Source organism: Xiphophorus couchianus, chromosome 1 (assembly GCF_001444195.1).
Source record: "Xiphophorus couchianus chromosome 1, X_couchianus-1.0, whole genome shotgun sequence".
NCBI lineage: Eukaryota > Metazoa > Chordata > Actinopteri > Cyprinodontiformes > Poeciliidae > Xiphophorus > Xiphophorus couchianus.
In genome coordinates this window covers 14,100,918-14,124,563 of record NC_040228.1, presented here as the reverse complement: position 1 = coordinate 14,124,563, position 23,646 = coordinate 14,100,918, and the positions used below count along the sequence as shown (strand labels likewise).

At 38.6% G+C, this 23,646-nt stretch overlaps 1 protein-coding gene across 1 annotated transcript; it reads right to left on the bottom strand.

Moving 5' to 3' along the window:
- Window positions 1-545: 545 nt before the first annotated feature.
- On the bottom strand, window positions 546-23,457 carry atf7a (activating transcription factor 7a). The gene is made up of 12 exons (XM_028005423.1): window positions 23,415-23,457; window positions 17,294-17,365; window positions 12,262-12,358; window positions 10,315-10,427; window positions 9,741-9,905; window positions 9,433-9,581; window positions 7,137-7,230; window positions 6,920-7,039; window positions 5,340-5,489; window positions 4,888-5,076; window positions 4,525-4,630; window positions 546-3,420 (listed from the first exon to the last, which is right to left on the bottom strand). The coding sequence occupies exons 2-12, from the start codon at window positions 17,339-17,341 to the stop codon at window positions 3,185-3,187; spliced, it is 1,467 nt and encodes a 488-aa protein (XP_027861224.1). The 5' UTR covers window positions 17,342-17,365; window positions 23,415-23,457; the 3' UTR covers window positions 546-3,184.
- Window positions 23,458-23,646: the final 189 nt, after the last annotated feature.

Sequence of the window (23,646 nt, the reverse complement as noted above, 5' to 3'; positions counted from 1 at the left end):
CCACACAGCAAATACAACAGCAAATACAGATCCGCATGTCCTCTGAATATGCCTCTAATTTCCACTTAATGGCATAAAAAAAGGTCCAACTGAATCTATAAAGAATCTGTAAACTATCCAAACCTTAGTGCAGCTATAATTGTTGTGCTTTGAGCATCAGAAAGTCTGAAACATGAAAAATGGGAAATCTTTTCAAACTTCGCAAAAGTTCTTCAACATAAATTCAGATACACCATTACGTTTCTCCACGGTAACAACGGGTTCTTCATTCTGCTAATCAACTACTTCCTCACAGTAGTCCATCAAATGATGGAGCTGTCATTTTGTGTGCATTGATTTATTAAAATAATGAAAAACAAATTACCGATACACAAAGCTGGTGACTTTGTGAGAGGATCCATCCAAGGAGACACAATTAAACACAGAAGCATCTGGTGTACCTTCACAGGAAGAAATGGAGAAAGATAACTCAAAAGCAGAAGCAATATTTGGGAGAAATTGCAATGGAGGAAAGAGGAAAATGTGAAAGAAAAAAGCCCCACAAATTTCCTTATGATGTAGTTTCTTTAATTAAAACTGCAGCACTTTAAAGTGTTCATGGTATTCCACTTGGACATGCATGGAAAAGTATATATATTTATATAGTACAGATATGTACAATAAACATTTCTGAAATCATCCATCTGACAATGGGAGTGTGAAAAATAAACAGAAATATATGATGTGAAACTGTTACCATAGTTGCATTTTCTTTTCCATTTACCTGTCATTTTCACAACAATTTGAATATTAAAAAGGCCAAAGACTGAAAAAGCAAAATGTAAATTGGCCAATTTTTAAAAAAATAAGTTAGACAAAGACAGCCAAAGGTGGTGACTTTTCTTTTTGAAAAAGGTTTAAGTTTCTTCTATAAAGAATACAAACCGATAAAAACAAGCTGTTAAATGAAATTAGTCTATATTCATCAGTACAATCAAGAGCAGTATGAGAAATGGTCGCACGGTGTTTACAACACCATACAACAACAAAAGAACAGTAAATGACAGAAAAGGTGCCCATCACACAAATGAAACAAAAATATGAGCGCTATATTAGTTTAAATTTTCATTTCATATAAACAATCTATATGGGACTGCTGGCTAAATATAGCGCCAACAGGTAAAACAAAAAAACAAAGAAAAAATGCCAGGGTCGCCATTGGGACTGTAGGATGAGAGGTTCAGGCGGAGCATAAAGTTTTAAAGTTGGTGAGAAAATTCCCATTCACATCTACAGTACGATTTTTAAAAAATTGTCATGAACAAACTTCTGTTCTGAAAAACAAAAGAGCTGCACAAACGTGACCCGATGAAGAGAAATACTGAGCCACAATACTTTACTTTAGTGCATATTAAAGTATCATAATGATAGAGAGATATCTTGCTTTTCAAATATAGTATCTTGCAAATATATGGTCATAGTAGGCAAAAAGGAGAACAGAAGTGCATGAGAACAACAGGAAAAGAGTGTTATGTCTGTGATTATGGGGGAAATTTTTTTATCAATATTTAGTTGAGTATCTTGGATAGATTTTTTAATTAAACCTTTTAGAAGTTTCTGTTCTTAAAGCTTTTACTAGAAAACATATTTTCTTTGTTTCTCCACCAGATGACAGACAAGTACAAGTAAAGTATTTCCCCAATTCTTCATTTTCAAAACAGTAAGTTGCTGAAACAGTATAAGAAAACTGTTAAGTATAGTTTTAGGAAGTTAGTTGTGGATTTGCAGGTGATGTGAAATAACTTCTCCAAGGGTCTTTGTTGAGTAATACCAGATTTCTTTTAGACATTTAAGAAGTAATATTAGAGGCACTAATGTGATCCTAAGGCAAAAAAACCCCCAAAATCTTCCAAGGGTGTGTGTGACTGTGTCAAAATGCAAGAACCAAGTAATGATAGACTAGATTCTGTCACTGTAACACAAACTAACTACTTCCTGTCTCAGAACAAGTACCAGGTGGTCTTTGGAGACTCAGAGATTATGGCTTAGTTTAGGTTTGGTAAAGAGCACAGCGACTTTAAAAAAGGGTTCATCACACTTCCAGCGAGCAGCAAGGATGATCCGCCATCCTGAAAAGTGTGAAAATAACAGTTACAGAAAGTCCTGGACCCACATGTAAATGTGATCAGAGTAATTTTATATAAAATCAAAAAGAAAAAGGAAGAAAACCAACTTCCAACCCAGCTGAACGGTCGGCCTGATTTTTAAGGAAACATGGCGAACAGCGGAAGATAAATTCCCTTCAGGTTAAATTGAAAATTTAGGGGGGAAAAAACTTGTTTGAGATCAAAATCTAATCCTTTTTGGTTGTAGAGACTGATATTGGATGATATGCCAAATCAGATAGCTGCACATACTTTACACCCACTCGGGAAAAGTCACATGCAAACAACACAGCTAACAATGTGTCAAATCTGAAGCAACTACTCATGTTCTGCTGTACATAAGTATACAATCACACACAGTTAAAATATGTCTTAAACATAAAGAGGGGGTAAATGAGGAAACGTGTTTGGGTCCGTGATCAGATCATATTGATGCGGAACCGTAAGCAGGAAGCTGACCATCAGAACCAGGAGAAGTGGGGAAAGTTATTGCGTCTTTTGAGCTGAAGATGAATGCGATATGCAGTGATGGGTGTGTGGGTTGTGAGCATGGTGATTAATGTCCAGGGGCACGAGGCACTATTCCCAGCTGAAAACAGCATAAAGTCCTGAGTGCTGGATCTGAATTGATCAATGTTTATGCAACTCCTGTGAGTTTGAAACTGTGCACATAGGAAGTTCAAAATCATGGCGGATTACTCCACGCACTTTCTCGCAGCCTGGTGAGAGGGTCATCTTCACCGAGGGTGAGGGGAGATGAGCAGGCGGGCAAAGAGGAAGGGATATCGGAGTCCAGCCCCTGTAGTTTATGGCAAAGTTAACAGGAAGCTCTCCCAAAAAGTCTCAGTCCGTGCCCAGAAGGATGCAGCTGCTGCTGAGCTCCAGGCCACAGTTTGATGGCTCCACAGGAGGATCAAAAGAGGAGACGTGGAGAGAGGGTAGCGGGAGATGTGAAATTTGGACCTAAAGGCTGTGGATGGTGGGAGTCTTTTCTACCCCTGGGTGGCGAGCCAAGCCTGGGCCAGTGGTGGCGCTGCTCATCATCTGGCAGCAGACTGAGACTGTGCAGCCATGATAATGTGCGAGGGTCCACCCTCGACCCTCTGGTGCTGCTGACCCATTCCTGCTAGCACCGACATGGCCATGGCCTCGGCTGCGGCTCTCGTGCTCAGGCCGTTATGAATCGCAGAGGGGCTGGGAGCCAAAGAGCTGTGCTGAATCACTGGAGCCGGGGACCCTGTAGGTTCAGAGGTTTCCTTTAGGCTCTCTTCTGCAGCTGCAGGGGGAAAAAAGCAACACAGGACAAACGAAGTTTGAAAACTGTAAGTACTAATTTATGACAAAATGGTGGATATTTGTTATTTGCAACAAAGCAAATATATGTCTGAGATTCTGTCAAAAATTCTGAATATTCGTCTCTTTTAACCAGAATTTGTGCACACATTGCCTTTGAGTTATTAAAAATGTTTCATATTAATTATTTTATATTTTTAACTTTGTTATTAGCAAAATTGTGGGGAAAAGAATTAAATATTGCCTTTTGTGTCTTTTGCTATGCACATCTGTGTGCGTCTGTGTGGGTGGGGCATGTCCATGATAAACAAAGATTTCCTTGGTTACCTTAGTTTTGCTTATTTGGTGGCTGCTGCTTTTTCCATAAGCTAAATGTGACTGTGCAGTGAAGATAACTAAAAACGATTAAACAAGTCTTTTAAACAGCTAAGTTAGGTCAAAACGTTTTCCAAAAATAGTAAAAATGAACCAAATGCCACTTCAGCTTCTCATCTGGATGTCACAGACGAAGGGCCTGAATCTGGAAAGCGAAAATAGGAAGGTTTTGTTTTCCTCTTTTATAATTAAGTGTAGTTTGTAACAAATAGTATAGACGTATATGTGTGCACCTGTGTTGAGTGGTGTGCATTGGGGTTTGTCAGATGCATTGTTTTCGTGTGAATCGCTTTCGCATGTCATGTTTGTGTGGGTCAGAAACTGACCGCCAGGTGCGCGTTGCTGTTTATGTGCGCAGAGTCCGTTGTGCACATGTGTCTTATATTTGTGTTATTGCACATTGGAGGATGTATGTGGCTGTGTGGGTCAGGTGCAGTGATGCTCTCTGATAATATCCTGCAAACATTCAAGGCCTAAAACACACGCGTTCTCCGTTTCTCTTTTGTCGTCGCTCTCAATAAAACTTTAGTCTCACTCTTCAGTCTGTGCTGTCCTCTTCATCACACAGCACTCCAGCCTTTCAAAACCCATTGGTGAAAAGTCAAATATTAGCCACGTCAGTTTTTAAACGCGTGTGACTAAAGTATCAGTCTATAGACTGCTTAGTATTTAAATTTACATTTATTAATGCCACACATCTTCTGGGCTGTACCTAAGTAAGCAGTTTTCTTTTGTAGGGTGGTGACAGGGCAGTCCTTGTGGGCGAGCAGCAGCTGCTTTAAATGTGCCACTTCGTTTCGCAGCAGAGAAACCTCATTCTGAAATGAAATGAAACAAAAATAAAAATTAAAAAATTCAAAGATGATTCATACCTCATTTGTAGGTTATATTGTATGAAAAAAAATAAAATAAAATACCACCACTGGAATCCATCAGCTGAGCATTCATATATGTATGTTTTGCTTACAGGGGTTTTAAACAGATGCACCTGCTCCAAGATTTAAGTCTTGCAACACTTAAACTTCTGTAAAGTACAAGCTTTCATTCCTCTTCCACCCACTCCAAGCCCACTCACCGACAGCGAGACGTTGAGAGAGCTGAGCTCCTCGGCCTTCTTCTCCAGAGAACTGACCCACAGTTTGCGCTTCTGTCTGCAGCGCGATGCCGCCGCCCTATTCCTCTCCAGGAAGCGTTGCCGTCGCTCATCTGGGTCATCGTCTGCCGTTCGCCGTCGACGCCCACCTGTAGGCTGTGCTGGAGATACCTGAGGGAGAAAGATGGCAAGAGGTCAAAAGGAAACAGACAGACAGGCGAGGGGAACGGAAGAAAGACAAGAAAGAAAAGGGAAGTTTGACTCACAGTTTCAGTATTTAAAACTAACACACATTCCAGTCATCTCAGTGCACGGTTGCAAGTTTTGATGACTTCAAAAGATTATTCAGCCTTCATCGATCAAGATTAATTTTATCTCAGTTTTTTTTTACTTTCAACTCTGTGGAGAACAGAAGCAGGAGCTGACATAAACACCTGAGGTTGTGCAGGCGAAGGGGCGTCCGGATGCTGGACAAGCAGCTGGCTCTGCTCTGCCTTCTGAGGAACCATGGGGCTGCTGCCCATCACCATAGATCCCAAGTTCTGACCTGACGGGCTCTGCTGCGACAGCGCTGCTTTCAAGCGCTACAGGGGAAAAACAGTTAAAGAGAGATATTACTGGCAAGCACAGGAAGTTGCACTCACATACCAAGCTGACACTGAGCAAAGTGGCCCTACTGTTGTGAAAATGATCAAAACATAGAGGGCATAAAAATTCATGCTTTGAGGCAATAAAATTACTGCAGCAAGTCCATGTTAACTCTAAAACTTCCAGCCACACTAATTTTATATGCCATTTACAAAACAAGATACAATCTTTACCGACAATCAAGTTAATATCTACCCTAAAGCAACAGACATAATGCCTCTGATCAGAGATCTCTGAGCACGTCATCGACTATCTGAGCTGAAAATGATAACGAGGCAAAGCAGAACACAGAATGTATTTATTTTATTACAGCCGGACATCAGTGGAAACAAATCAGATGGAAAAAAACCTAAGCAGAAATATACCAATGTGACTGTTACCATTTAATTCAGTGTCGCCATTTATTATAGTTTGAGTAACACTAGAGTCAAACTCCAGCTCAAACTTGTGAGGTTGAACCAGTGTGACTAATGAAACTTGAATCATTCAGAGCTTAAGTTAAAATCTGCCAAAAGTCACTTGTTTGCAAAAAGGTTCACCAATTAGCCTGATACTTGTGTCCTGTGATGTCATTTACCCACATCCACGCAAAGCAGAAGTAAGTCTAAAGGTTTTGCGGGGGGGGGGTTTCAGTGCAGTTTTTAAAAAAAATTATTTTGTGAAATCCTGCAGTGGATACTCCACTATTCAGCTAGCTCTCTATCATCAGCACACAAAAAAAATCCCTGGAAAGTCATTTTAAGGCTTTTTTCAAAAACAACAACATAATAACTCACATCCAGCTACTGTTTTAGATAGTGTGCAGTAAGTTGTTGTTCCCACTGATGTAAAAGGTGAGCTGTGTGGTGCAAGTTTATTTATAGGGGGAATAGCATCAATTCTCTGAGGAGTGGATATAAAAAGGTTTGTTTTCTGCAGCACACTCATGTGACATCGTGATCTATCTAATCGGGGCTTGGTTCTTGAGGCATTGCATGTCTCTGGGAAAAGTTTCAGATGATGATACTTGATTATTATGATGTTGCACTGTGACCCCCTATTGTCCTGTTTGCAAGGAAGCCTGTACAAAACCTATTAGTCACAACATATACATTAATCCTACAACAATAACTTTCTGGGTACAAATAAAACAGCCAAAGCTTTTATGGAAACTATTGCTCTTCAAATTAGTTAAAATGCCAAAAGAAAGCAGCAGGCTTCACTTTTTCAGCACCTACTGTGGCGATGCATGCAAGAGTTAAATAACAAGCTTACTGCAGTAAAAAGTCATATGATGTACAAAGTAAGGCAAAGCAGACCAAGTCTGGAGGGTAAGGATTCAGACATAGATAAAGAGATAGAAATGGAGAGCTAATTTAGTGCTGACCATCTTGGCCTCTGAGTGGATGCTGTAGCCAGAGGGGGAGTTGGAGCCACTGCTGCTGCCTCCCAGAGGAGGACCAGGGATTCCAGGAATGTTAGGTACCATACACATGGGTCGAGCCAGCTGGAGTCAGACATGATGCATAAATGCACATAAATTAAGACATAACAGACTTATTCCCTCCAACGATGACATTGGACATATTGCTGGTCTGTCTTACATTAATGACAGAGGGTATCTGGACAGGACCAGGGAGCACAGGCACAGCCTGACCAGTGGGAAGCATCATCATTGGGTAATGGCTAGTTGGTGAACTATTAAGAGACAACAAGAGAAAAAAGGAGACATGTACATAAATTGCTTTTTATTGTGCAGTCATCCATTTAAGCAGAGGTATTAACCCTTGTATTATATTGAGGGAGCTCTTAAAGGTCAAACATAACTAAAAGGACAAAGAAAAAACCTAAAAAAGCCAACACGCTGGGTTTTTCAGCACATTTCTGAAGTACTTTGAAAATAGCATACACATGAGCAAATTGCAACAGACCTACAGTAAGAAAACACCAATGGACAATTCAGAAGTGGTTCTCTAAAATGTTTCATGTCATCAGTGTTCAACATGGTTTATCTGTTAAATTAGACCCATTTAAAACCACAACTAACCAAAGCTTAAAAATAATTAACGAAAACAGTCAGACATGCATATTAGACAGAACCTGAAATTAAAAACAGTAGATAATGTTTAGAAAAGATAACTTTAAAAAAGCTCTTTTTAATTAATTTTATAAACTTAACTCAACATAGCAAAACTGACCAGCACCCTATGGTTATTGCTGAGAATTAACAAAAAATGTTTCTTGTTTCTTTTTTTTAATGTAACCCAAAAGAATTTGCAAACTTTGCTGTTTACTTTAAATAAGGCAAAAACACAAAACCCTTGTTAAATTTTGGATCCACAATGATTTACTCAGCCTCTCAGACAAAAAAATAAATAAATAAAAATCAGACTACTTTCATGATTTGTAAAATATTACATGGTTAGTTTGTTATTAAGCATGTACAAACATTTTCTACGATATATTTTTGTTATTTTAGTTCTTTTAATTATATGTTTTTGTTGAGGGTCCAAGTGGGCACATGTTTCATTAGGAAACACTGACAGTCTTTTCAATATTTTGTGGTTAAGGTAGGGGTTTACATTTTCTAGGGAATACACAAAAATGCTACAGCTTTAGTAGTAATAAGAAGCCAAAAACAACTCTTTGACTCAAGGATTCAACACATTTTTTAATGTAAAACTCCCAGACTTTTCCACATTAAGTGTCCCAAAGTTCTCAGTTCCTACGTAGTATTTTATAGGATATAAAATACTACATAATTTAAAAAAACAAAAAACTAACAACGACTAACAAAGGAGGGCACAAGGCAGGAAGAAATAATGCAAGAAAAGAAGGGAGGTTGGACACAATAAAAGGAAGGAAAGGAAGGATAGGAAGCAGGTTGGAAGGAAGGCAACAACATTTAGAAAAAGGAGGGAATAAAGTCTGGAAATATAAACGCATTTCCAGATTTTTTTCCATGCTTATCAGAATAAATGTAAATCAAAAATGCCTTAATTCATTTCCGGACTTCTCTAGAGTATGTAGGAACCCTGTTAATCATTTTGTCTTTATTTTAAAATCGTAAAACCTTGATATGACTGACTCTGGCTCAGTCAATAGAGTCAGCTTGTAATCAGAACGCTGGGGGATGGAGTCCAGCCACACATCGATGTGCCCCTGAGCAAGGCACTTAATCCCAAATTGCTGACCAATCAGCATATAAGTGGATGAATGTAGCATTTCTGTGGCATTGTTTTAATCAAGCTTCTGAAAAGTCACAAGATTTATTTCCATCCAGTGTTGCATACATTTTTCACCAGTCTTGTATTGACAATGGGAGCAGAATTTATCAGGCCTAAAAAAAACAAAAAACGAACCCGGCTCAAGCCCATAAACACTGTGTCCGAGGCCGAGCCAATGGTCTAATCAACTCTGGTTAGAGGCCTGAAGAAAACCCATCAGGAGAGAAAAGCATCTCATATGTTGTCAACTACCAGTTTAAAACCTTTCCAGTTCTCTGACTTTGCATTCTGCTGATGGAGAAGTGTAACTTCTGCCACTTTTAGCTTTTGTTTAACATCTTCCAGCTCTAATTTGTTGATAATTGTAACTGCAGACTTGACAGACGAGCATCTATTTCCACTAACCTAGACTACGTCTTTCAACATGCTTAAGTAATGAGAAGCTACTCATTGCATCAGTTTGGGTTATATAGCTTGTTGCCAGCTAAAAGATAATTGGATATTATTATCCAATTGAAGCTCATACCCATTTGCTTAGTTAAATACCGGCAGCAGTGCAGTGTAACAACCACCAACCACCAGCTAAAATTAGCATTAGCAAGTCGAAGTTGGATATCATCAAATTGTCATTGGTATATTTTTAGTGAGATGCAGATGGCTGAAAATTACTCACCCCAAGGTGCGATTTGAAGGCGGAGCCTGTGTGATGACGGAGGTGGGTGATGGCATGGTGGGGTGAAGGGCATCAAAGCCCAAGTGTAGTGGAAGAGAACCTGGGCGGACAATAGTTGGAGTGGGAGCTGAACTCCTAGGTGGTGTGTCCTAAGAGAGAAATAATTCAATATATAAAAAAAAAGAAAAACCTTTACTACTTTTTTAACAGAATTTTACAGAAAATGGAATTAATACATTTAGAACTAAACGTTGTAGAGCCAAAGCGGCAGTGATAATTTATTTTTTTATTTTTTTTATCCTCCACACCTTTCCTCTAACCACTGGCTCCTGGTTGCTGTCCGACTTCCCAGATATCGATTCAGGGCTGCCTGGAGGTGAGGAGTCGACTTCCACAGGTGACTCCCGTTTCACCTTCACATCTGATGACGTCTGCAGGCTCATGTCTAAAGCCACAGAGTTGGCCGCAGGAAGCTGTGAAGTGACAAAGAAAAAGAAAAAAATAGGATAATAGTAAAGTCTAAAACAGGGAAGTTGGCATTTATTATACAAATCTGCTTGTCACGGTTAGGTTCATGAAACTCCATGGTCAGATGCAATGAACAACCAATGCATCTGCTGAGAACTGTACTTGCAAACTTCTGCAATAACTGAAATTCTAATGATGCATAAAAAAAACTGTGCAACACAGGAATTTGAAACTGTAGTTTTTGATTAAATCAGCAACTGAGTTAAAAAGAAGGAAGTAAAGATGAGGTTTTTTTTAGTACACTGGAGTATGTAGGAAATTTCCCCAGTTTGAACATAACAATAAACGCAGAGATGAACATTAATGCAACAGAAAAAAGCCGTCATGGTCGTCCTCCCCATGCTGATTTCTTACAGAGTTCTTCGCCTTCTTTTCTTCGTCATCTTGCTCGAAGGAGCTGGCGAGTTCGTTAAACAGACCGACTTCCTCACAGTTCTTAAGAAAACGAGTGGGGGTAGGTGTTTGATCTGGGAAAGAGCAACGACAACGAAGGAAATGACTATTAATACAATATCACACTTGGTTAACTCTTAGCAGCTACGATAAAGACATTTTTGAGTTTGTTTTTTTTTTTTTTTCAATAATTGTGCAAAGGTATTGCATCACTACTCTTTTCTTTATTTTCTTCTCTCTTTTTTTAAAGTGATGTGCGTATAATTTCCAGTTCAGTATTTCAACATCATGCAGAATTTTTTTTAACCTGCTTTATTTTAATCTGTGGCTCAGATGCAAAAAACATCATGAAACAAAATAATTATTTTAGATAAAACACCTTAAACTGTATCACTACATGACTTAATCAGATCTTATTTTTAATTTTAATTTAACTGGTAAATGGACTGAATATATAAAGCACTATTCTAGTCGTACAACTTCTGGATTGCAAGACCACTACTCTACCCACTGAGCCAAAAAAGTCTTTAGCTGACAAACATTTTATCTGTGAATCATTGGCAGGATTACACAATATAGAGGACAGTCAACATGCTCCCCTGTGTCCTATCAATCCCTTATTGTATCCATGTAAATAACATTAAACTAATATTATAAACAAACATCATCACAATGAAAATAAGCAACAATATCTAGCTATAGTAAGAAAAACATATTCTATTTTAATTAAAAGCAATTGCAAAAGTTAAAAACTAACATAGACATTAAAGTGTGCAATATTTTTACTAAAAGGTATACCATGAGAACCTCATTCTGACCTATTCTTACATACTCTGCACAGGTAGGCAAAATTCTTGCCAAACTGATTAATATTTTTGAGTAACTATTGGTTCAAAATCAGTTTGAAATGTAGATTTGAGGTTAAGAAATAGGAACAAACTGTATCTTTACTAGAGGCTTCTTGTACTTAAAAAAAAAAGGACAAAAACAACATTTATAGCTGATTCTTTGACAAGTAAACTGAAGACTAGGGCTGCATAATATCAGGAAAGCATGTACAATCACAATATGACAAGCAATAAAGAAAATCCTTAAGTATACAGCATTAATGTCATTCTGATTTGGGTTTAATAAAATCATAGACAGTGAAAAGCATAACATTTCTGTGGTTAACTAATATATATTGCAAGCTAAGTACATATACAATAATAATAATAATAATGTACACACTGACATTAAGATGAAGATAAATCTGTGACATGTTGTGCATGCCTGTCGCAATAATTAATTCCTTGAGTTTAGGAGCCTTTTCATGTTAAATTTATATACAGGCTAGTGGCGAGATTTGATCTAGTCTTAAATTTAAGTCAGGATATGTTGTATTTATAATGGAGATGCTAAAACTGAATAATAAAACAAAAAACAATTCACTCCAGTCCTTTGGCCATTAATCTATTCTTCAATACAGTCTAAAACTCACAAAAATATTGCTATAAAAATAAACTTGCCCCCTATTATATTTACATTTAATCACATTTTGAAAGGTAAGGAAATAGCTCAATCAGTAAAAGCAACAATCCCAATCAAACCATCAGTTTTTGTCTTGGCAAAAATCTTATTAGAGCTTATTGCTATTACTGCAGTATGACTATTTCTTATTTTACAAGACACCACAAGACAACATCAAATGACACAATGCTTGTTCACCTGTAATGGCTAGTTGTAATTAATAATCTAAAAATAAATGGTCAGAAACCACATTAAGAATAAAAAAAGACCTTCAGAAGGCATAACGTCCACTGCAAATGATAAAAAAAATAAAGTTTTGAGTTCTGGGAAGCACAATATAAAAACTGAGGGAAGATTAATTGCTTTATAACAATACTGCATGCTATACAAAAAATGTACCTGCAATTATAACAGAGTCAGTCCTGGCTGGTCCAAACTTCAGTGTCATCTCATGCTTGTGTTTGTGTACAGCCAAGTGGTCCTCATTGGTAAACCTCTGAAGAAAGTGAACAAGAAGGGGAAGAAACACGAGAATATTACATGAATAAGACAGCAGATAATTGTAACTGTTACCTAAGGAGGCAGCCCATATTACTGTAATCCAGACATCAAATTGCAATAATCACACACAGATGTAGCACATCACATGCAGGCAATTGAGCAAAAATTATGAGGAAAAACCCACAAAGAACACCAAATCTGTGGTATAATGTTTCTTGCAAGTATAGGCCAATAATAGCTTGAAGACATGGGCTCACATGACCTTACATAGATTAAACTAACGGACAAAGATAAAAGATCAGCGTGGATTAGAGCTGAAATCACTCAAATGAATTTAATGGTGTAAAAATGCAGGGAGTGAACGTTTTAGTTCACTCACTGATGTTACCAATGTTGGCGTGTAAGGCTTAGGGATAATGTAAACTATGACTGGCCCTTCAATATTGGATTACCTCCTATCAGGTATCACATTAGGAGCTACAGGAGCTCCACTGCAGGACACAAATCAGACATATAGACAAAGGGACGGCCGGTGTCCTCTAAGACACGGAACGTCTTCACTTGAGAAGTGGCAATATGATTCATTCTGAGACGTAGGAGGAATAATCTTGGCTCTCGCACCAGCCTATTCACTATTCACTGCAGCCTATTTTAGGGCACTGCGTTACAGTTGCGACTTCAGTGAGGAGAGCGCAGTGGAAACACAGTCGAGTGTCAGGAGCCTTATTTTTAGCTCGACTAAAAAGCATCACCAATACATGTCTCATCTGTCTCAGTCCTCTGAACGAGACAACTAAATCTTGTGGGAGAAACTATCTCCAGGTATCTCCATGCCTAAGATAATGGAGGCTAGGATTACCTTCTGATGCAATAAATACTGGGCACCAATTCAAAGGGGTTTGTTGTTGTTGTTGTTGTTGTGATTAACTTGGTGAGAGGAAAACATTGGCCAAAGCCAAAAGTCAATCATCCTTGTTCTATTACGGGCAGGATTCAGATTTTCCTGGTAGACAACTGTTGCTTGTAAAGGGCAGCAGTAAAACAGCATTTGGACATTAAGATCATGTACCGTTAAGGGTGTTATGTATCCAACGCACATAAAAGTCACCACAGCGATTGGCCTAAAAGCTCATAAAATGTAAAATTTAGTTTTTAAAAACAAACAACTTGCTGCAGGGTCTCTGGCTTGTGGAGAGCTCATTCTCACAAAACGAGGGAATGTTGAAATACAGTATGTCCTGTTCAGCTGTTGCCGAACGTGAACTCAGCTTTTGATTCCACTGATTATCACATCACATCCAATAAAGGGTGGGTCTTCTGGCCTCTGCTTTGAAATAGTGTTCTTCATCTCTGAGCAATTCTTGTCATTTGGCTGCCTCTACTTCTATTTCTTGGTGAGCCACCAGGCACTATTTACTGATCACATTTGGGTAACATCGCTGCTAGACCTTCAGATGATATTCAATTATCCATTTCTTGTAAACACAGAGATGCCTCTCAGTTGCATAATGTTGCACCTGTTGTACATCTGACAGATTGTTGGCGGTGAAACCTCTTGGTCCATTAGGCTTATTTGTTAAAGTTTCTGGATGTTTCTGTCAAGTATCTAGTTACGATGTTTTTACTCTCTAAAAATGCATTGTCTCTCATTCTAAATTGATAATTATGCAAGCTATTTTCCCTTCATGACTATTCCAGTTTATTGTTAAATGTTGTAAGAAGAGCTACTTGGACGATCTGCAGGTTGATCCAAAAGCTTCAGGAAGGCTTTTGTTCTTGTAGGTTCTCACATATATCACAATTGTTAAGTCATTTGCTCTGGATTCCCAGTCACTACTTCTTGCAATTAAAGATCTCAATTCTGACCTTTAGAGCCATTCAGGGACAAACACAATAATTCATAATGAGCCTGTTTGTTTCTAGTGTCTGATTTCTTTTCTCAGCCAGACACTATATTGCTTAAATAATTAATTCAATAGGGGACGTCCCAATCCAATCACAAATGTTGGATCTTGTCCCAATGATAACATTTTTAAAAGATCAGTGTCACAGATCTGACAAACTTTTATCATCTGCTATTGGCGTACAGTCAATGTTTCACCACAAGTTTCATTTAAGATTTCTAGAGGGTTTTTTTAGCATAAATATTATTGTTATATTTTCAAAGGGATATTTGAACTGTGGGGTCAGGTTTTCAATGTGTTCATCCTCCAAAAAACATTAAAATAAAACAAATGGTGTTCAAAGATGAAAGGAGCAAAACAAGAAAAACATATTTAAGCATAAGAAAAATAATTTTAAACATTTTCCTCAAATCATAGCCCTAATTAAAAGGTTCAAGACTTATCTGATGAAGCCTGTTAGCTTTATCTTAAAAAAAAGAGCAGTCTATTCCCTGAACAACCTCAGTGAGCTTGATTTTAGAGACAGACTCGTGGCTGGACAAATCCTCCTTTGGGATTTTCTGGTACAGAGCAAATTTCCCAGCAATAATGACAAATTGTCCAGATGCAAAGCAGACCAAAACTACACAATGCCCCCCATGTTTCACTGTTGTTGTCAATGTTTATTACACAAATATCTTGTTAGTTCTATGTCTAATGTAAGCAGACAAAGTAACTAAAACATTTGTGTGTCATTTTGCACTCTTTCTAATAGTTGAATATTAAATGCTAAGCCTAACATGAATGATCAAACCGTGAGCGGTTGTGGAAGTTTGAAACGTTGGGAATATGGCAAGTAGGACCAGAAAATAACTTCTTGATCTAATATAGTCAAAACTGCAAAAATTGTGTCTATGAGGAAGACTAAAAGAGAAAACCGAATGATGCCACAAGTCCTGGTGCTAGCTGTGCTACAGAGCCACGTCTATAAAGCAGAGTAACACCAAACCCCCCCCAGCACAGCATCTTCAAGACCAATTCTGTTGTTTGAGGGAGACTAAACAGCATAATGGCGCTCTTGTATCTGAAACACTGAAGGATGGCATGAACTAATCCTATATGCTTAAGTATTAAAAGCATATTCCATCCGTCCGAGTTCCCCGATAAGGATATGTTTCCTCCTGCAACTTCATATCAGCTGCGTCCATCTGCAGGCAGAGATACGTCCAGTGGCAAGTAGGTATGAAAAGGTAACGGGGCAAAAATGATCAGTTCAGCTCACAGCTGATCATTAAGTGTCACCTTGTCTGCTGTTTAGATAGCAACACTTTAAAACAGTTATTGCCTAAATGACTTCCACATTCTTGCCTAATTAACACAATAAAAACATTTTCAAACTCCAATTGGTTGGATTTTTCTCATTTTAATAACAACCCTATGAATTCAAAAAAGGTTTATGCGGTATCAAAAATAATATTTTTTCAGTATCAAGTTTGACAGGTCACCTTTCTATATAGTAGAACTGAACCAAAGCAGGATTAATCTGGGTTTTATTTTACGTTTGGATAGCTTTTTTCCTTACGAGAGGAACTTTCTGATCATTATTATTCATGATCAGAAATATTTAGGGGTGACAAAAAAAGACATCTAAAGGGTCACTTATTTTGATTAGATGTCAAACAGAGATTTTCTATTGACCAACACTTCACGTTAAATGACTAATTCATAGCAGGACCAAACATGTTGAGGCATTCCAGAATATAACAGCACCAAAATTAACAAAAAGTTGCCAAATAAAACAAAAAATGAGACGTACCTCTACGCCTGCACTCAACAAATTCCAAAAGATGACTGATATAGTGGATTAGATATTAACTTGATATAAATCACTCAAATGCTGGCCAAAACTTTGCAACCACAAACCAATAATGGGCTTTGTTTTGACACATGGCCTGAAAAGTTACAAAAAGACAATGTTTTTGAAGCTAGATCTGTTTACATTCCACAGGGAGAGGTGATGAGGTGATATTGTAAATGTGTCACAGTGTTTGACACCACAACACAACTCCAGACATGTTTAGTTTGACATTCAAACGAAACTGCTGGCAGAGCCACATCTGTGGACCTGCACTGCCATCAACACGGCTTTGCCTTAAAAAGTTGCCATGCTCCTGTTTTAACTGTTCTTTTAAATTAATAACGCCACTAATTAAATATGGACTGATTTACAATGATAACATTTGTCAGGGAAAAGACATGTGTCCCTTGGTATCTATGATGCATGACAACAAAGACAAAAAAAATGGCTTATTTATTGTTTGGTTTGTATGACTTCTTCTTGAGCTATATTCACATTTGCAACAGATAGCTATTAATCTAGAGAATGAAAAAGCCTGTACGAGTTAAATCTTTTAACAGCTACATGTGCATTTTCTTCAGACACAAGAAGACTTAATTAAATACAGAGTCTGAGGATATCACACCCAAGAGAAAACAGCAACTCAACGATCAGACATGATGTTTCCTGTGTTAAATAATTACAAGTTCAATGACAAAGTTTGTATCACTTCTTATTCCTTCTTCGATATTAAGCCAAAGCCGCAGCCGAACACTGTGTAAGCTGCATGTGAGTGTACTACTGGCAGTCAGCTGAGTCACTGCCTCGGCTCAAAACTGTGTCTGCAGGCGCTCAGCAGTGACAGGTTGAAACAATAACTGCGTTCTGATTGCTCACTGGAGTTTTGAGTGAGTCACGGCTGAAGGAGACAGCGTTGTCCCACCAGAGCGTGCAAGGTAGAATGTTACTAACGTGTTGCTCATTAAACGTGTTACATAAATCACAGACAGTTTGCTTATGTTGGCGCTTCAGGATAAACGCCAAACTCCAATCAAAGGAAGCGTCTCTTCCCAAGCATCAATCTGTTCTAGCTTTAAATTACAAAACAAGTACAACATTTTCCACCCAACGGTGACAATTAAATATGGAAGAGCAGAAATGGGTAGAGAGACACAAATAAGAAAGGAGGTGGGAAAAAAAAAAGTCTTACCTGTCCACAACTGGGAGCGTTACACACAAAAGGTCTGTCGTCCCCCATTTTTGCAAAGAGCTTGCAATGAAACTGTGAGAGAGGAGAAGAAGAGAACATTGCAGCAAGCTTTTATGGATCTCAGAGCTGGCAAATCCCGAAAACAACAAAACAGGGATGCTGCGGCTTGTAGACTTCAGTCTGAGCAGGAAGCCGAACGCTATTCAAAAATAACCCTGGCACGGAGGAAAACATGCACAGAGGCAGAGAGGAGAAGTTTCCCTGGTGATATTTCCTTCACGCACAGGGGCTTCTGGCTGGCCAATGAGGAGCTGCTTACAGTCAGGAGCGACAACCACCGTTTACACAAACACGGCTCCCTCCCCTGCTACCTTTTGCTCAAACTCGCCTAAGTTCACTTCCAAGCCCTTGTTTTCTCTTGACCACTCCCTCTGTTTACCTCTCCAGCACCGTCGAACCAGGATTCAGCATCTCCTGCTCCAACTCAGCCAACTGTCTTAGGCTGTTAGTTTTTAAAAACTACCTTATGAATTTACCGCAAACGTGTATAAGCTTAAAGAGAGTAGGAACACTCTCATGGAATAAATTGGTACTGATTGTATTTGCTCTCTCATTCGTTTTTTCTAAAAGACAATAATGGAAAAATTCACACAATAGATTCCTCTTTTTTGAATTTTACTTGACATGTTCAAGTAGCATGAGACTAATATTAATTATTTGTTTAATATTGTTGGATAGAGGGATGTAAAGTATGTAGTAAAAGCAAGAATGCTCCAATTAATTCTCATTTTTCCTTGGTTAGCAGGTCATGAATAATAATTTTTTTTAAATCTGATTTTTTTTCTCCCTATTGATTAAACACAGAAAACTCCCACATGTGTTGCTCTATAAAACAACACAAATCAGCAGCTGCAGTATGCAACTTTTATAATATAATATGTTGTTTTGATGCACTTTTTAGCTATAATTGAAAGAAAAAGGCACAATATTGTTTAGGTTTTGCACAAACTTATTTCAAGGTTGCACAACATTTAACAATTGCTGCACGTTTTTACAATTTTGCAATACAATCAAAAATAAAAGAAAATCTGAATGTTCATAAATTCAAATCAATAATTATGCACCACTGATTCAACTTTGTTTCTAGGTTATGTTGTTATTAAAATATAAATGTGTATTTAGACATTTATTCTGGATATCAACTCTGTGCAACCTTTGTTTTAGCATTATGAAAATATTAGTCAAGCATAACCAAGACCTTTACTTTCCTGCTGATGAAAAAAAAAAAAAAAATCTAACAAAAAAAGCTTAACAACACAATGCTTTAACAACGCTGGTAATGTAAATTTTGTTCAGATTTAGTGATTGAATAAAGTTTTATTTTTCCAAATGACTATTTTAAATCTAGAATTATTTCGAGGTCATTGTAAAGCACCATTTGTTGCTGTATGTCTTACTTTTCTGCTTTCTTGTGTATAAACTCATTTCAGGATATGCATTTTGAGGATATCCTACTATCACATCCTAAAGCATTTGTAAACACTGCAAAAATTGGCACATAAGTGGATGCTTGAATCCGCAGGAAACACCACAGCTTTCCACAGCGCTCAAAATAATCACTTCATCCTGCTCCTTCTGAGTAGATGCTCTTGTAAAGAGTTAAATATGCACAAGCTCCCGTTCGGTTTCTCCTCTGGTAATGCCAAACTAAAACTGAGCGCGGCCGGCTGCTACTTCTATCAGCAACTCCACCCTGCACCGCCCTGCACAGCTGGACAAAGCTCCTCGTGAAGACAAATTGGAAAAGTTAAGTGAAAAAAAAACAACCATTCAAGATAAATCAAGGGAAATACGGGAGGGGAGAGGGCCGGAGGCGGACATGAATGTTTCAGCATTCTCAGCTGGCACAAAGTGACGTCTGGCTGCTATTATGCAATCCCGTCCCACTGACAAAGCAGCTGCCACCAATATATATCAAGTATGGTTTCATGTATTAAACCACAGACAAACAGTCAGAATATGTACAAACCACAGGTTTGTAATAGAGATGCAAATATCCCTGGTAAGTTTAAACTTAAATGATCTCGGCTAAGCCTGGCCTCTTCTCCGGGTTTCTGTTTTAATCCGACACCCAAATAGTTGAAAAGGGAAGAATATTGAATCAAATTTCATTCCTTTAATATCACCAAGGCACTGACCACATAAACTCTTGTTGTACCTAATATATGGGTTAAGCACGTTGCCAAACGTTCTTGCATGGGACATATTATTCATTACTTTGGCCAGGCATAAATGTCTGAAAGTTTTCCCAGTGTTGAAGTCAGTAAATTTTCCTCCTCCTTCCCCCCGCCATCTCTCGCTCTGCTGAGGACAGCTGCCCTTGAGCCAACACATGATTACTGAAGCCTTGTGCTGGAAGACGCGCGCCGAACATGCAACAAGCCTTTTCTTCTCAATAGGCAAAAAATAATCTGCATTACATTTCCAAGCAACAGCTGCTCGTCTGTGGACAAAAAGACAGAAGAATCTGGTTTGTTGGAGGACAAACAGAGGCAACAGGTCGGTGAAGGGGGCCTCGCAAACTGCCTCCCATTTACCGAGTCTATTTGTGCAGAGATTCGTCTGCAAACGAGATACTCCATCGAGCTCGTTATACCGAGGGTGTGGACTGAGTGGAGAACCAGACACATCTGGCGTCAGGAGTGGGAACAGATTTTTAGAGTTTACATCTTACTAAAGACATGCTAGACATTAACTTGGCTGGCTGGCACCAGTGCTAAAACGTGGGATTTGATTTTGTGGAAAGTCCTTCATAAATCGCAAATGACAAAAGCGGAAAATACCGTTTCTTGTGGGAGCTGCCTTGACCAAATTTTAGACCCGATTAAAGCACTTTTTCAGTGCAACGCTGCAATTTGAAATGAATTATTTGTTTTATTAAGTCAGAGCCCTAAAAACTGAAGCAATATATGTACCTATGCATAATTCTTGTGCATATGACAATAAATGCGTCTTTCCTCGCTAAGGAAACTCTGGAAGTAGTCTAAGAGTTGAGACAATCAATCACTCTTCTAGTTACTGCAGTGCCGATGCACATTGTCGATATTCATTACACTCCACCTGTTTTTGCCTCCTTTCAGCCAAGGTGACATGGAAGCACTCGCAGGGCCCGGATTCCGCTCCTTCTCATTGAGCCGCTGCCATTACCCCAGCCTTCCCCCACCAACCCCACACAACTTTGGGTTTCTCCAACTCAGCAGGTGTAGGGGAACAAGTCTCAGCTATAATCAGCCACAGCCAGGCAGTGTTTGATGCTGCCTGCTAGGAAACTGACTAAACAAACTGTATTAATAGCTCCTGCTGCAGCCATGACGCGGGACTCTGAAGCTTAAATTGCTCGAGGACAGGGGAGACCCCACCAAGCAAATAAGGAGGTAAAGAAAGACAGAAGGGAAAACAGAAATAAGTTGCAAAGTTTGGCAGCAGAATTTGTACCTGGCAAACGTTTTCACATTACAACCACAAACTTTGTCCGCTTTATTGAGTTTTTGTACTCTTATGTTGTGCTTCATAAAAGCAGAATACAGTTGTGAAGCGGAAGGAAAACTACACATGGGTTTCTAACAAAAATCTGAAAAGTGTGGTGTAGCACCTGAACGCAATTCAGTAAATGGAGTCCACCCGTGTGTAATTCAATTTAAATATACATTTTTGGAGCAGTGTTAGGTTATAAAAGCAATATCTCAAGCTTTGAGCATCTCAATCCATTATCAGCATGACACAGCAAACACGATTGAGGAATGAAGAGCTCGAAATGTTTTTAATTTCAAACTTTGCAAATTTCCAGAATGTATTCAAGAGGTCTGACGGAGCCCGAGCTGTTTTACATAGAAAAATGGGAAGAAAAAAATCAGTTTATGTATGCAGATCAGGAGGAGACAATCCTAAATCCTTGTAGCTGTTAATTGCAGCTTAAGGCGGTTCCACAAACACCTGGACATATATGTACACCACACTTTTCAGATTTGTTTTTTTCCTGAAACATTTTACAAAACAATATAATTTCCTTCCGTTTCACAATCATTTAGTGTTGTTCTATCACATAATACTCAAATTACATTGAAGTCTGTGGCCTTAATGTGACAAAATCTGAAAAATTTAAAATGTGTAAAAATACTTTTACAAGGCATTTTAAATACAGCAACATGGATTTGTATCAGATCACAGACGATACTAGAGATCTAGATTGTGGTTGGCTGAGTGCAGCAGCCAGTATTTATTTATGTCAGCAATGGGAACACAAGATTTAGTAAATGGAACAAATGTAACCTTAAACCCATATCTTCATGGCTAAGAAAAATCGAAATCTATGCCAAGCCCTCGGGACAATGCAAAACAAAGGCATGATAGTATTTTAAAACAGAATCTTAGAAGCAGCGCCAAGTAAACTTCACTGTTACTGCTGTGCAATTTTATATCTGTTTTTTTTGTTGTTTTTTTTAAATTGTGTATTGCATTTATTAAAAAAAAAAGTTTAGCTTTCTGGTCTGTACTCGGATGTGGGTAGTGACTTGTTAAACTTACTTAGTTAAAAAAATACTTTTAGGACTAGTTTTCCTGCAATGTATTTTTTACTTTTACTTGAGTAAAACTTCTGGCTACTCTCTGTGAGAATGAAGAGGGGACACCTTTTAACCAAAAATGTCCCAGAACCAGACACAAGCCTACAGTTTAAATGCTAAAGCGATTGAGTTTGTACATAAGCTTTGCCGCTCAAATGATATGTATGCAGTGCCTGGCCTTTTGAATACACTACTTACTGTACATATTAGCTTCATCAATTTTATGCAGAAAAAAATGTGTAAAAAGTAATTTCTAAATAATAAATTAGATGTTCTGATCAGTTAATCAGTATTTAAGCTTCCTTTAAAAAACAGACACTTTTATGCATGGCTACATTATATTTTTACTTAAAATATTGTTACTCTACTTTAATTGCAGTTTCGGGTACTCTACCCACCTCTGCACTCTATATTCTTGGACTTTTCTTCTATGTTGCACAAAACTTAAAATGCATGCTTTTTCTGAGAGTGAGTCAGTAAGTTTTGCGAAGTTTAAGAAAGTGCGGGGTTGTTTTCCCTTCAGTGTAACACCTCTAAGTGATGGAATGAGGTACAACTGTGCCAAAAACATGACCTACATTCCTAGCTGGGGTATTGACATGCGTGGGGACACGGATCGATGGGCGTCCGACAGTTCAAATTGCATTGCTGTGGATGTCACTGCATCCTGAGACGTTCAGTTCTTTCCTCTTGCAGACGCAAATTGCTGTCAGAATTACAATTCACAGATAGTGCGATGTTTTTTATGCTGAGGTCCGGGCTTGCAAAAGTCGAAAAGGTCCAGCTGAATTCCAAAGGACCCACTCAAACTTCAGTTCCCTCTTCCAGACAGCGCTGACTCTCTTTAAAAAAATAAAAAAAGAAATAAAAAAAGTTTCTCTCTTTTAGCCTCCATTACACTTCTTGGCTCGCCGCTTTAGCCCCGCCTTTTCCCGTAACCAAACCGCCTATTCTGTACAGCAATTGGTCACAAGCCTGTCCGTCAGACGCATCTCATTCGCAGATTGCTTTTGGGGCCTGTCAATAACAGCGACGAGCCAAGTCTTATTGGTCCAAAGCTCCGCATCAACTTTTTTTTTTGTGCGCTCGCAAAAAAACGAAGCCTAATGGCTAGCTGCTGCGGCTAGCGTCGCCAACAGGCCGAGCGCGCATTGAAAATGAGTGATAACAACGATACCAACATGTTCGGTTCTGACAACAAACACACACCAGCACAAACGTAACTACGCCAAAAGTCAAACTATGCGTTTTAAAAGGCATTAAAGAGGATGGACACCCACCGCCCCCGAGTAGCAGTTAAGTTGGTTAGCGGAATGACACTTGAGTGCAAAGCAGCGAGACTGTTGGTCCGAATGAGACACTAACAGTTCTGACAGTTACATGAACACATGTCCGCAACAAGCACCGACATGAGTGGGAGCGAGAAAAAGTGTGTCACATGTAAGAGAAGTATACATAACTTTAATTAATTTAAAAGTTTGAAGTGTTTATAAACTCACCCTGGCGCCCCCCTCTCTCTCTCTCTCTCTCACTCTGATTCCCCTCTCCTCTCCTCTCTCTTGGAATTTGACACTCCCCTCGACAGAAAGTTATCGCGAGAATTCATGCGAGTTGTAATAACGCATTCAGAAAGTGCTGCCTGATTTGCTTGCTTTTATCCGACAAGAAACGTTCTAGAGACACAGCAAAAATGCTATTTGGCTAAAATACTCTTGTCATCTTTTTTTAAAT